Source organism: Myotis nattereri (assembly GCF_964212035.1).
Source record: "Myotis nattereri genome assembly, chromosome: X".
NCBI lineage: Eukaryota > Metazoa > Chordata > Mammalia > Chiroptera > Vespertilionidae > Myotis > Myotis nattereri.
In genome coordinates, this window is record NC_138078.1 from 1,362,344 (window position 1) to 1,375,210 (window position 12,867).

Sequence of the window (12,867 nt, forward strand, 5' to 3'; positions counted from 1 at the left end):
AACTCTCTCCATCTCCCTTCTCTCTGAAATCAATAAAAATATATTTGAAAAAAAAGAAACAAATCAAATTGCCTCCCCAATATTCACAAACTGAACCGAAGTGCACAGAAATACCCAGAATCAGGCAAATGTCTAAGTTACTTGGAAAGAATAAAAGTGCCCGTCTCCAACACACTGGTTTCAAATCCCCAGCGGGGACAGGAATTTTTCATGGAGGGTGCGGTCAGAAATTCTTTTCATTTTCGGACATCTGGTCAACCCAATTCCAATGGAAGTTTTGATGTAAGCCTCCCCCGCCCCAAGGGTGAGATATCAAACAGCTGGGTAAGCCCACCCTTAAATTCTTAAATATTCCTCATTCATCAGCCCACACTTGACATCTATCCATAGCTTCTTATCCGAAGAACCATGCGGGCTTAGAAGTGTTAATATCATGGAGAATTGCATCCAATAAACCTCAACACACAGCCTTCTCCCTACTCTTAAAAAAGACAAAGAGTGTTCAATGACAGACACAGGCATCCCTGACTATAAAGTTCAAAAAAATTTAATGTATTCATTTCAGGAGAGAGTCATTGATTCTTTTCCAAGTAATTTTCAGTATAATCACGTTTATCCTTCCCTGAACTTAAGGTCTTTGTATTTGCATTTGAATGAATCCTAACCATAGGTTATAGCAACATGTATGAATTTTTAAAATAATAAAGAACAAGTAGAGCAATGACTATCTATATTAAGAAAGGGGTAATATGCTAATTAGACATGATGTCTTCCAGACGATCTTCTGGATGTCCTTCCTGACAAAGATGGTCCCAGGAGAAGCCACCCTGTGTCCAGGCTGCTTGAAACCAGGTGTGGCAAAGCTGGCCCTGGTCCCAGTTGCCTGTGGTCAGCTGGCATAGGGAAGCCTGGGTCCTAGGTGCAGGGGCCGAGGCAGAGGCAATTAGGGGTGATCAGGCCAGCAGGAGAGCAGATAGAGGTAATCGGGCCAACAGGGGAGGAGTTAGAAGCATCAGGTCGCAGGGGAGCAGTTAGGGGTGATCAGGCAGGCAGAGGAACACTTAGGGGTGATCAGGCAGTCAGGCAGAAGTGGTTAGGGGCGATAAGGCAGGCAGGAGAGCAGTTAGGCGCCAGCAGTCCTGGATTGCAAGAGGGATGTCAGAATCGAGAAGGCCTGAGGGACCCTCCCCTCCTCAGCCCCCGTGGAGGAGTTTCATGCACCGGACCTCTAGTACTGAAATGATTGTCTACGGTGGATTTTCTTCTCTTCTAGACTCCGTCATCACAATGTGCTTTTAATAAAGTATTTGCTATTTTTACAATTCACAAAGCGGTAGTTGGACATTATATATGACTTCCTACATATACTTCCACATAATAGATGTTTTAGGGGATATTCATAAATATCAAATGCCAACTAAGTGCATGGGTTTTTAATACTTTGGGACACTGGTCAAAAGGCAGAGAACATATATGCGTAACCCATAGACACAGTCAACATTGTGGTGATGGCGACAGGAGAAGGGGAGGACATGGTGGAGGTGGGATAAGAGAGGGAAAATGGGGGCATCAGTAGTAATGAAAACAATAAAAATAAAGTAAAAAAAATAAATATGATGCCCAGCTGGTGTGGCTCAGTGTTTGAGCGTCGACCTATGAACCAGGAGGTCACAGGTTCTTTACCCGGTCAGGCACATGCCTGAGTTGTGGGCTCGATCCCCAGTAGGTGGCATGCAGGACACAGCCAATCCATGGTTCTCTCTCATCACTGATGTTTCTCTCTCTCTCCTTCCCCCTCCCTCTCTGAAATCCATAAAACATATTTATTAAAAACACACACATACACACACATAAAACCAGAACTTTTTCTGAAGGGAAGTAGAGAAAACGATGCTTTCATTTCTTTGAAGACATGGGGGACGGGGGGAGAGTGTGTGATAATCTGAAATTATACATTACCCTCCTTAAAAAAGGCCAGTCATGGGTCAGACCCCCAAAACCCAACAAGGATGTGAAATCCACTTCAAATGCATAAAAATTACCGGTAAAATCAAACAAACAAACAAAAAAACAAATGTAAACTTTTCGGAGAAGATGAGAATTAAAAATTTCAAGGGTTATTGGGGCAAGAAACTCCACACACAATGAGAACAAATCGGTTCTACGAGTGGAAAAATTATGGGAGAAAAATTATACACACAATTAACACGACTTCCCCTTTATTTGAAATCGCGGGCTTTTTTCTAATGGAAATGGAAGCTCCCTCGGAGGTAATCACCAACGTGATGAAATATATATACTGTGGGCAGTCTCTGTATTTGCGGAATCTGAGCTTAAATTCCTGTTCATATTCTTGGAAGGCGAACGAGAGGTCTTAGGAACTGGTTCCCAATTTCATCGCCCATGTAAATCGAAAAATTGGTGTGTTCTTTAAAAATATTTTTATGAGAGGCCCGGTGCACGAATTCGGTCACCATTGGGGTCCCTCTGCCTGGCCTGCGGAATTAGGGTGAAACCGGCTCTCTGACAACCCCCAAGGGGTCCCGGATTGGGAGACGGTGCAGGCGAAGCCTAGGAACCACACTGGTGCAAGATCGAGGCCGGGATGGGAGGTGGGAGGTTGGCCAGCTGGGAAGGGACCACAGGAGGGCTCCAGGGCAAGTCCACCCATCACACTCAGTCCCGATCAGCCAGACCACAGCAGCAAGATGACCTACCAGTCTGAATGTCTTGTCCCTGGTGGTCAATGCATGTCATAGTGACCAGTTGAAAACCTTAGCATATCATTTGCATATTATGCTTTGATTGGTTGAACAGACGACTGGTCGACTGGACACTTAGCATATTAGGCTTTTATTATATCAGATTTATTTCATACAGGAAGGGAGCGAGAAACATCAATGATGAGAGAGAATCATTCATCGGGTGCCTCCTACACTTCTCCTACTGGGGATTGAGCCCACAATCAGAGAATGTGCCCTTGACCAGAATTGAACCTGGGACCTTCCAGAGTCCACAGTCCAACCCTCTGTCCACTGAGCCAACCAAGCTAGGGCTCATTGGTTAATTATGGCGTGTGCCCTAACCGGGAATCGAACCGTGACCTCCGGGTTCATAGGTCGTCCCTCAACCACTGAGAAACATCACATTGGCTCAAAATGCTTTTATTGATTTGAGAGAGAGAGAGAGAGACAGAGAGAGACGAGAGAGAGAGAAAGAGAGAGAGAGAGAGAGAGAGAGAGAGAGAGAGAGAGAAAGGAGAAGAAGGAGAAGAAGAAGAAGAAGAAGAAGAAGAAGAAGAAGAAGAAGAAGAAGAAGAAGAAGAAGAAGAAGAAGAAGAAAGAAAGAGAGTGAGAGAGTGAGATCAAGGTGCCCTCCCACCCAGGGGGTGGCAAATAGAACAACAGAGCTTATTAAGAAGGTGAACAGATCTATACATGTCCCACCGTCAGACCAACAGTACTGGGGCTCAGGTTGACAAGAGCCAGGGACCCCATCAGGTGTCCAACGAGTCTTCCATCAACTCAAGGATCATTTCCTCCACGCCATTCTCCTTGATGTGGTGCACGATGCGCCAGAACCGGCGCAGGCAGTCCAGGTACTGGCTGCCAGGTTGGCGCGTCCACAGCAAAGGCATGGTGCTCGAGGACAGCGGGCTGGTGGTGAGTGCGATATGCCAACTGGGGATGTCTTCCTGGCGCAACCGTACTTGCAGGACACCTCTTGTCTCCAAGACGAGATGCAGCCACGTGCGCTGCTTCTCATCCTGGTACACCGAGGGCTGATGTATCCTCAGGCAGATGGGGTGCGAGGTGAGGTGCACCTTCGACGGGAGCTCGGCCATGACCCCTCCGTGGTCCAAGGAGCAAGAGCCACAGCTTCTGAGAACCTCTCGCTACTTCGGTTCTGGTATTGAAAGACAGGGGAATCAGATCTCCAAACGCATATTACCTCGGCTTTTTATCTTTATGGTTTTTATGGTTGTGTTTGTGGTTGCCTTTGGTTTATTTTGCAAATTTATGAATCTCAACTTTTCTTTCTTTTTAGTTTTAGATCTCTCTTCTCAAAAAACCTGTAAAAAACGTACTTAATGTAAAATATGACTCTATAAAGGTAACATGGTCCTATGGAATTTTAAAAACTTTTTTTAAATGAGTGAACATAGAACATTAGGTTCATTTCAGGGGCAAACCCCAATGATTAGACATTATATAATGTACTTAGAAATCATGCAATTAATCTCATACCCAACTGACACCGTTCACAGATGTTGTAATATTACTAGAGGCTCAGTGCACGAAATTTACGCACTCAAGGGAGTCCCTCAGTCAACCCTTCAACCTCTCCCAGTCCGGGACCCCTTGAGGGATGTCCAACTGAAGGCTTAGGCCCGCTTTAGTGCTCCCATGGAGGGTCCCACAACCCCCCTGTGCTCGGCAGCTGTGAGCCTGGCTTTTGGCTGAGTAGTGCTCCCCCTTTGGGAGTGCACTGACCACCAGTTGACAGCTCCTGCCATGAGTATCTTCCCCCAGTAGTCAGTGTGTGTCATAACGACCAGTCATTCTGCTGTGTTTTGATTTGCACATTAGCCTTTTATTATATTGATTTGACTCAAGGCTCTACTTAATTGTGCCATGACTATTCTTTAATTTTTATATAGTCTTACTGAATTCTGAGAGAAAGGGAGAGGGAGAGAAAGAGAAAAATAGTTCAATGATGACAGAAAATCAAGGATTGTTTGCCTCCTTCTTGCCCCCTACTTGGGATCAAGAGTGTAACCCGGGCATGTGCCATGACTGGGAATCAAATCGACATCTACTGGTTCCTAGGTTTAAGTTAAACAACTGAGCCATGACAGCCAGGCTCTTTTTATTTCTTTTCTTTTCTTTTCTTTTTTTCTTAATTAAACTTTGTAGTTGGTTCAACTTTTCTTTTTGTCCTGACAACACCACCTTCTTTATCATCATCTCAGAGGAACTCACAAACCATAGAACAACCCACTCCATGCAAATAATATGGTTTACCGTTAACAGCTGGCAGAGGATCAAAGCTAACATCTGCATCCAGGTGGACTTTTTAACAGTGGTCTTGGTTCTCAGTTGCTGGTGAGAGAGGCAAGACCAAAATATTCAGGGACAGACAGATACCTCTGATAGCTTTTCAGGCAAACAGGAAGCAAGTGACAGGTGAAACAGCAAGTCGGATTCCTGAGGTCTGGTAACATCACTCATAGAAGGATCTCTCCCTTCCCCAAACCTCAGCCATGCTCTTGGCAAGAGCTGTATGGTTTTGTTGCTAAACACACTTCAGTCCACAAAGTCCAAATTCCTCCCTCAGATCAGACTCCATCCCCAATCCTTCCTCCTCCTCCTCCCATCCACCTTTTTCTTACCTGTTCTTCTTGCTCTAAAGACAAAGCACCGTGGTAGCTCCTTTCCTCTGGGACCAGCCTCTGCTTCTACCTGTCAACTGCAGAAGCAAGAACATGACCATGATACCCATATTCCCAGGATTCCATGTACCAGGAATGTGTCCAGAAAAACAAGGTACCCCTGACTCACACCCCAGAAATCAGTCCCGGGAGACAGGTGGTTGTGAGGAATGAAAGAGGTTTATTCAGGTGCCGGCAACCTGAGAAGATGGGGGAAGCTTTTCCCAAATCACATCTGCACATCTCAGTGCAGGCAGTGGCTTTAATATGGAGGGAGAGACCAAACAGAGCAAAGAGGTCAGGGGGCAGGGCTTGAAATGTTCTCTACATGCCCACAGGCACAATCCAATCTGATAAGTATCTTGCAAGTGGTCAGGTGACCATCCAGTGTGCGTCATTCTAGACTTTGTCCACCTGGTTCTAAGGTTGAAGGTCGCCATATCTCCCAGAACTGGGAAGGTCAGAGTTTATATCTTCTAAAATTAGTTCCTAGGATTATTTTACAAACATTCTGTTTACCTACAAAATTCATTATTAGTCAGAGTCTGTATTTACTGGAACAATGTGGAAAGAGTGGGGAGGTGAGTTGTAATTCCCACTGTGACGTGAATGCTGAGATGCTTCAAGGCGTTTCCACCCTTTGAAAAAGTCAAATTGTCCTTGGCCGGTTTGGCTCAGTGGGTAGAGTGTCAGCCTTCGACCTGAAGGGTACTTGTTTTGATTCCCGGTCAAGGGTACATGCCCAGGTTGTGGGCTTCATCCCAGGGAGGGATGTGCAGGAGTCAGCCGATCCATGATTCTCTCATCATGGATGTTCCTAACTCTCTTCCTCTCCTTTCCTCTCTCAAATCAATACAAATATATTTGAAAAAAAAAGAAAAAAATCAAATTGCCTCCCCAATATTCACAACCTGAACCACAGTGCATAGAAATACCCAGAATCAGGCAAATTTCTAAGTTCCTTGGAAAGAATAAAAGTGCCCATCTCCAACACGCTGGTTTGAAATCCCCAACGCGGGGACAGGAATTTTTTATGGAGGGTGCGGTCGCAAATTCTTTTCATTTTCGGACATCTGGTCAACCCAAATTCAATGGAAGTTCTGGTGTAAGCTTGCCCACCCCCCCACCCCCCGCTAAAAGGGTGAAATATCAAAGACCTCGGTAAACCCACCCTTAAATTCTTAAATATTCCTCATTCATCAGCCCACACTTTACATCTACCCATAGCCTCTCATCCAAAGAATCATGCTGGCTTAGAAGTGTTAATATCATGGAGAATTGCATCCAATAAACCTCAACACACAGCCTTCTCCCTACTCTTAAAAAAGAGAAAGAGTATTCAATTACAGACACAGGCATCCCTCACTATAAAGTTCAAAAAAATGTTTAATGTATTCATTTCAGGAGAGAGTCATTGATTCTTTTCCAAGTAATTTTCAGCATAATCCCATTAATCCTTCCCTGTACTTAAGGTCTTTGTATTTGTGTTTGAATGAATCCTAAACATAGGTTATAGCGACATGTATGTATCTTTAAAACAAAAATGAACAAGTAGAGCAATTACTATCTATACTAATAATGTCTTCCAGACGATCTTCTGGATGTCCTTCCTGACAAAGGTGGGCCCAGGAGAAGCCACCCTGGGTGCGGGGTGCCTGAAACCAGGTGTGGCAAAGCTGGCCCTGGACCCAGGTGCCTGTTTCCAGCTGGAGCAGGGAAGCCTGGTTCCTGGGTGCAGGGGCAGAGGCAGAGGCAGAGGCAATTAGGGGCGATCAGGCCAGCAGGATAGTAGATAGAGGCAATCAGGACAACAGGCGTGCAGTTAGAGGCATCAGGTCGCAGGGGAGAAGTTAGGTCCTATCAGTCAGGCAGAGGATCCTTTAGGGGTGATCAGACCGGCAGGCAGAGGGGTTAGGGGCAATCAGGCAGGCAGGCGAGTGGTTAGGAGCCAGCAGTCCTGGATTGCAAGAGGGAATTCCCAGATTGGAGAGGAGATGAGGGACACCCCTCTTCCCACGCATGAGTTTCATGCACCGGGCCTCTAGTAATTAAAGGATGGGCTAGGTTGGATTTTCTTCTCTTCTACACTCCATCATGTCAGTCTGCTTTTTAAAAAAGTATTTGCTATTTTTACAAAGCCCAAAGCGGTAGTTGGACATTATATATGACTTCCTACATATACTTCCACATAATAGATGTTTTAGGGGATATTCATAAATATCAAATGCCATCTAAGTGCATGGGTTTTTAATACTTTGGGACACTGCTCAAAAGCCAGAGAACATATATGTGTAACCCATAGACACAGTCAAAACTGCGGAGATGGCCACAGGAAATGAGGAGGGGAGGACATGGTGGAGGTGGGATAAGAGGGACACTGGGGACATCAGTAGTAATGACAATAATAAAAAAACAAGTAAAAAAAATATGATGCCCAGCTGGTGTGGCTGAGTATTTGAGTGTGACGGTCCAGTCTGCGTCATCCTAGCATTTGTCCTCCCGGCTCTAATGTTGAAGGTCATCAAATCTCCAAGAACTGGGAAGGTCAGTGTTCATATCTTGTAAAATTAGCTCCTAGGATTCTTATACAAACATGCTGTTTATCTACAAGCTTCATTATTAGTCAGAGTCTGTATTTACAGGAACAATGTGGAAAGAATGGGGAGGTGAGTTGTAATTCCCATGAATTACATGAATTCATGTAATTACTGTGACATTAATGCTGAGATGCTTTGTTCTTCTTCAAGGTGTTTCCTCCCTTTAAAAAGTCTAATAGGTCCTCGCCGGTTTGGCTCAGTGGATAGAGTGTCAGCCTTCAAAATGAAGGTCCCGGGTTTGATTCCCGGTCAAGGGCACATGCCCAGGTTGTGGGCTTGATCCCCAGTGAGGGATTTGCAGGAGGCAGCCGATCCATGATTCTCTCATCATGGATGTTTCTAACTCTCCCCCTCTCACTTCCTCTCTGAAATCTATGAAAATATATTTGAAAAAAAAAAAAAAAAGGCCGAAGCTCTATCCACTGAGCCAAACAAGCTCGGGTGCAAGGTCGTCTTTAAATGACTACACACCTGATATGTTAAACCAAAAAATATAATAAACTATTTGAAAACAATGTTTATTTAATGGGAAGGCAACACTTGCTAAATATTTTTTTAAATGAATTTATTGACTCAGAGAGGAAGGGAAAGAGAGAGGGAGAGAAACATCCATGATGAGAGAGAATCACGGAACGGCAGACTCCCGCACGCCCCCTACTGGCGATCAAGCCTGCAACCTGGGCATGTGCCCTTGACTGGGAATCGAACCATGACCTCCTGGTTGATAGGTCGGTGCTCAACCACTGACCCACGACGGCCAGGCCAGAAGTGCAATATTTTGACTATGAGAAACACACCTTAGAAACACATCCCTCACGCTCCCTAGTCCTCAGCCTTAAAGGTCTCAATGTGCATTTGCAAACACTATCCTGCAAGAGGAGAATTTACTAGCAGTCAGTGATCTCTTTAATGCAACCATGGATGCCCTGAAATTAATTTCTGGGGCTTCCCCTGGCTCCCCCTCCAGCACCCATCTCTGGTGCGATGCTAGATGAATTTTATGATCGGTGGGCTTTGTTTGGGGCTGTTTAGTGCTAAACACAACTAAAAACCCATAGGCATCCAGAGCTAGATGCTAAAGCCATACACAGAGCCGGTTCGAGGTTTCAGAAGATGGGCCCTGGCATCCCTCCTAATTCCTCAAAGGAAGGAGATGATCAGCATAAAACACCTGTAATCCCCCAATCATTCGTTCTTTTTTTGGAGACGGTAGTATCGGTTGACGAACCTCAGGAGATCAAACAATGAGAACCCTGGTCAATGAAATGAAAACTATTTCCAGTGATGTCTTTGAGCCTTGTCTACTGGGTGTGGGGTAATATTATCAGGCTTAAGGTTTTTTTCTTTGTCTTTATCTGTTTAATATATTTTAACTAGAGGCCCGGTGCACCAATTCATGCGCCAGTGTGGTCCCTAGGCCTGGCCTGCAGGGATCGGCCGAAACTGGCTCTCTGACATCCTCCGAGAGGTCCCAGATTATGAGAGGACACAGGCCAGGCCAAGGGATCCAAGTGGTACAGGATCAGGGCCGGGGTTGGATGTGGGAGGTTGGCCAGCTGGGTCAGGACCGTAGGAGGGCTACAGGGTGTGTCCACCCAGTCTCACTCAGTGCCAGTTAGCCACACCCCAGCAGCAATCTGACCTACCAGTCTGAATGTCCTGTCCCTGGTGGTCAATGCATGTCATAGTGAGCAGTTGAGAAAACTTTGTATATCATTTGCATATTATGCTTTGATTGGTTGAACAGATGACCGATCGACTGGACACTTTGCATATTAGGCTTTTATTATATAGGATTAATATCATATAGGAAGGGAGCAAGAAACATCAATGATGAGAGAGAATCATAAATAGGGTGCCTCCTGCACGCCCTCTACTGGGAATGGAGCCCAAAACCAGAGCATGTGCCCTTGACCAAAATCGAACCTGGGACCTTACAGAGTGCACAGTCCAACCCTCTATCCACTGAGCCAAACAAGCTAGGGCTCATTGGTTAAATCTTGTCTGTGCATTGACCAGGAATTGAACCGTGACATCCGGGTTCAGAAGTCATCCCTCCACCACTGAGAAACACCAGCTTGACACAAGATGCTTTTATTGATTTGAGAGAGAGGGAGAGAAACAGCTGGACAAAGAGACAGAAAGAGAGAGAGAAAGGAGAAGAAGAAGAAGAAGAAGAAGAAGAAGAAGAAGAAGAAGAAGAAGAACAAGAAGAAAGGAGAAAGAGAGAGAGAGAGAGAGAGAGAGAGAGAGAGAGAGAGAGAGAGAGAGACGTGCTCTCGCACCCAGGGGGTGGCATATAGAACAAAAGAGCTTATTAAGAATGTGACCAGAACTATACACGTCCCACAGGCAGGCCAGCAGAACTGGGGCTCAGGTTGACAAATCCAGGGACCCCATCATTGTCCTACGAGTCTTTCATCAGCTCAAGGATCATTTCCTCCACGCCATTCTCCTTGACGTGATGCACGATCCGCCAGAACCGGCACATGGGGTCCACGTACTGGCCTACAGGGTGGAGCCTCCACATCCAAGGCATGCTGCTCGAGGTCAGCGCGATGGTGCTGATTCCGATATCCTCACTGGGGATGTATTCCTGACGCAACCGTACTCGCAGGACACCTATTGTGTTTATGACGAGATGCACCCACGTACGGTGGTACTCGTCCTCATAAACCAAGGGCCCACGGATCCTCAGGCACAAGGGGTGGGAGGTGAGGTGCACCTTCGACGGGAGCTGGGCCATGACCCCTCCGTGGTCCATGGAGCAACAGCCACAGCTTCTCAGAGCCTCTCGCTACTTCGGTCCTGGCATCGAAAGACAGGGGATGGAGTCTCCAAACGCATTTTACCTCGGCTTTTATCTTTATGGTTTTTACGGTTGTGTTTGTGGTTGCCTTTGGTTTCTTTTGCAAATTTATAAATCTCAACTTTTCTATCTTTTCAGTTTTAGATCTGTCATCTCGAACAAACTGTACTGAACGTACTTAATGTAAAATATGACTCTGTGAAGGGAACATGGTCCTATGGAATTTTAAAAACATTTTTTAAATGACAGTTGACATAGAACATTAGGTTCATTTCAGGGGTACACCCCAATGATTAGACATTATATAATAGACTAATATATCATGCAATTAATCTCATACTCATCTGACACCATACACAGTTATTATAATATTACTAGATACTCAGCGCACAAAATTCATGCCCTTTGGGGGTCCTTCAGTCAGCCCTGCAGCCTCTCACAGTCCGGGACCCCTTGAGGGATGTCCAACTGACAGCTTAGGACCGCTTTAATGCTGCCATGGATGCTCCCACCAACCCCTGTGCTCAGCAGCAGTGAGCCTGGCTTTTGGCTGAGCGGCGCTCCCCCTGTGTAAACGCAATGACCACCGGTGGACAGCTCCTGTCATGAGTATCTGCCCCTGGTGGTCAGTGCGTGTCATAGGGTCCAATCGTTCTTCCGTTGTATTGATTTGCATATTAGCCTTTTATTATATATGAATGACTCAATGGTCTCCTTTACTGTGCCCTGACTATTCTTTCTTTATTTATATAGTTTTCCTGATTTCAGAGAGAAAGGGAGAGGGAGAGAAAGAATGATCAATGATGAGAGAGAATCACGGATTGGTTGCCTCCTGCATGCACCCTCTGGGGATCAAGAATGTAACCCCGGCATGTGCCATAACTGTGAATCAAATAGACATCACCTGTTTCCTAGGTTTAAGCAAAACAACTGAGCCATTCCAGGCGGGCTTTTTTTTCTTTGTTTTCTTTTTTTCTTAATAAAAACTTTGTAGTTTGTTCAACTTTTCTTTTTTGCCTGACACCACCACCTTCTTTCTGATCATCTCAGAGGGAACTCACAAACCATAGAACAACACACGCCATGCAAATAATGTCCTTTACCTTTAACAGCTGGAAGAGGAACAAAGCTAACATCAGCGTCTAGGTGGGCTTCTTAACAGCCATCTTCCTTCAGGAAGTGCTGTTGAGAGAAGCACGACCAAAATATTCAGGGACAGACAGACACCTGGGATAGGTGATTGAGAAAACAGGAAGCAAAGTGAAAGGTTAAAGAGCACGTAGGATTCCTGAGGTCTCATAACATCACTTATAGAATGATCTCTCCCTTCCCCAAACCTCAGCCATGCTCTTGGCAAGAGCTGTATGGTCTTGCTGCTAAACTCACTTCAGTAAACAAAGTCAAAATTCCTCCCTCAGATCAGACTCCATCCCCAATCCTTCCTCTTCCTCCTTCTCTTACTCACATCCATCGTTTTCTTACCTGATCTTCTTGCTGTGAAGGCAAAGCACTGTTCTTCACTCCTTCCCTCTTTGACCGGTCACTGCTTCCCCCTGTCACTGCAGGTGAAAGAACATCTCCATGATACACCTGTTCCAGGGAGTCCATGCACCAGGAATGTGTCCAGAAAAACAAGGTTCCCCTGACTCATTCCCCAGAAGCCACCTCGTGAGACAGGTCGTGGTTAGGAAGGAAAGAGGTTTATTCAGGTACCAGCAACTTGTGAAGATGGGGAAAGCACGTCCCAAATCCCATCTGCACATCTCAGTGCAGGCAGAGGCTTTTATAAGGACGGAGAGGCCTAACATAGGAAGGAGGTCAGGGGGTGGGGCTTGAGAAGTTCTCTATGTGCCCACAGGCACAATCCAATCTGATAAGAATCTTGCAAGTGGTCAGGTGACGGTCCAGTGTGTGTCATCCTAGCCTTTGTCGTCCCTTTTTTAAGGTTGAAGGACATCAAATCTCCCAGAACTGGGAAGGTCAGAGTTTATATCCTCTAAAATTAGTTCCTAGGATTCTTATACAAACAT

The 12,867-nt window shown here is 45.6% G+C and overlaps 2 protein-coding genes across 2 annotated transcripts; both read right to left on the reverse strand.

Annotated features, from left to right (window-relative positions):
* Positions 1-3,496: 3,496 nt before the first annotated feature.
* LOC308511033 (protein p13 MTCP-1-like) lies at positions 3,497-5,493 on the reverse strand (the record flags this gene model as incomplete). The annotated part of the gene is made up of 4 exons (XM_081081043.1): positions 3,497-3,823; positions 5,025-5,102; positions 5,393-5,406; positions 5,463-5,493. 4 exons carry the CDS (start codon positions 5,491-5,493, stop codon positions 3,497-3,499), a joined length of 450 nt encoding a protein of 149 aa, XP_080937169.1.
* Positions 5,494-10,435: 4,942 nt separating this feature from the next.
* On the reverse strand, positions 10,436-10,792 carry LOC308511034 (protein p13 MTCP-1-like; the record flags this gene model as incomplete). Its single annotated transcript, XM_081081044.1, has 1 exon — positions 10,436-10,792. The coding sequence occupies one exon, from the start codon at positions 10,790-10,792 to the stop codon at positions 10,436-10,438; it is 357 nt and encodes a 118-aa protein (XP_080937170.1).
* Between the last annotated feature and the right edge of the window lie 2,075 nt (positions 10,793-12,867).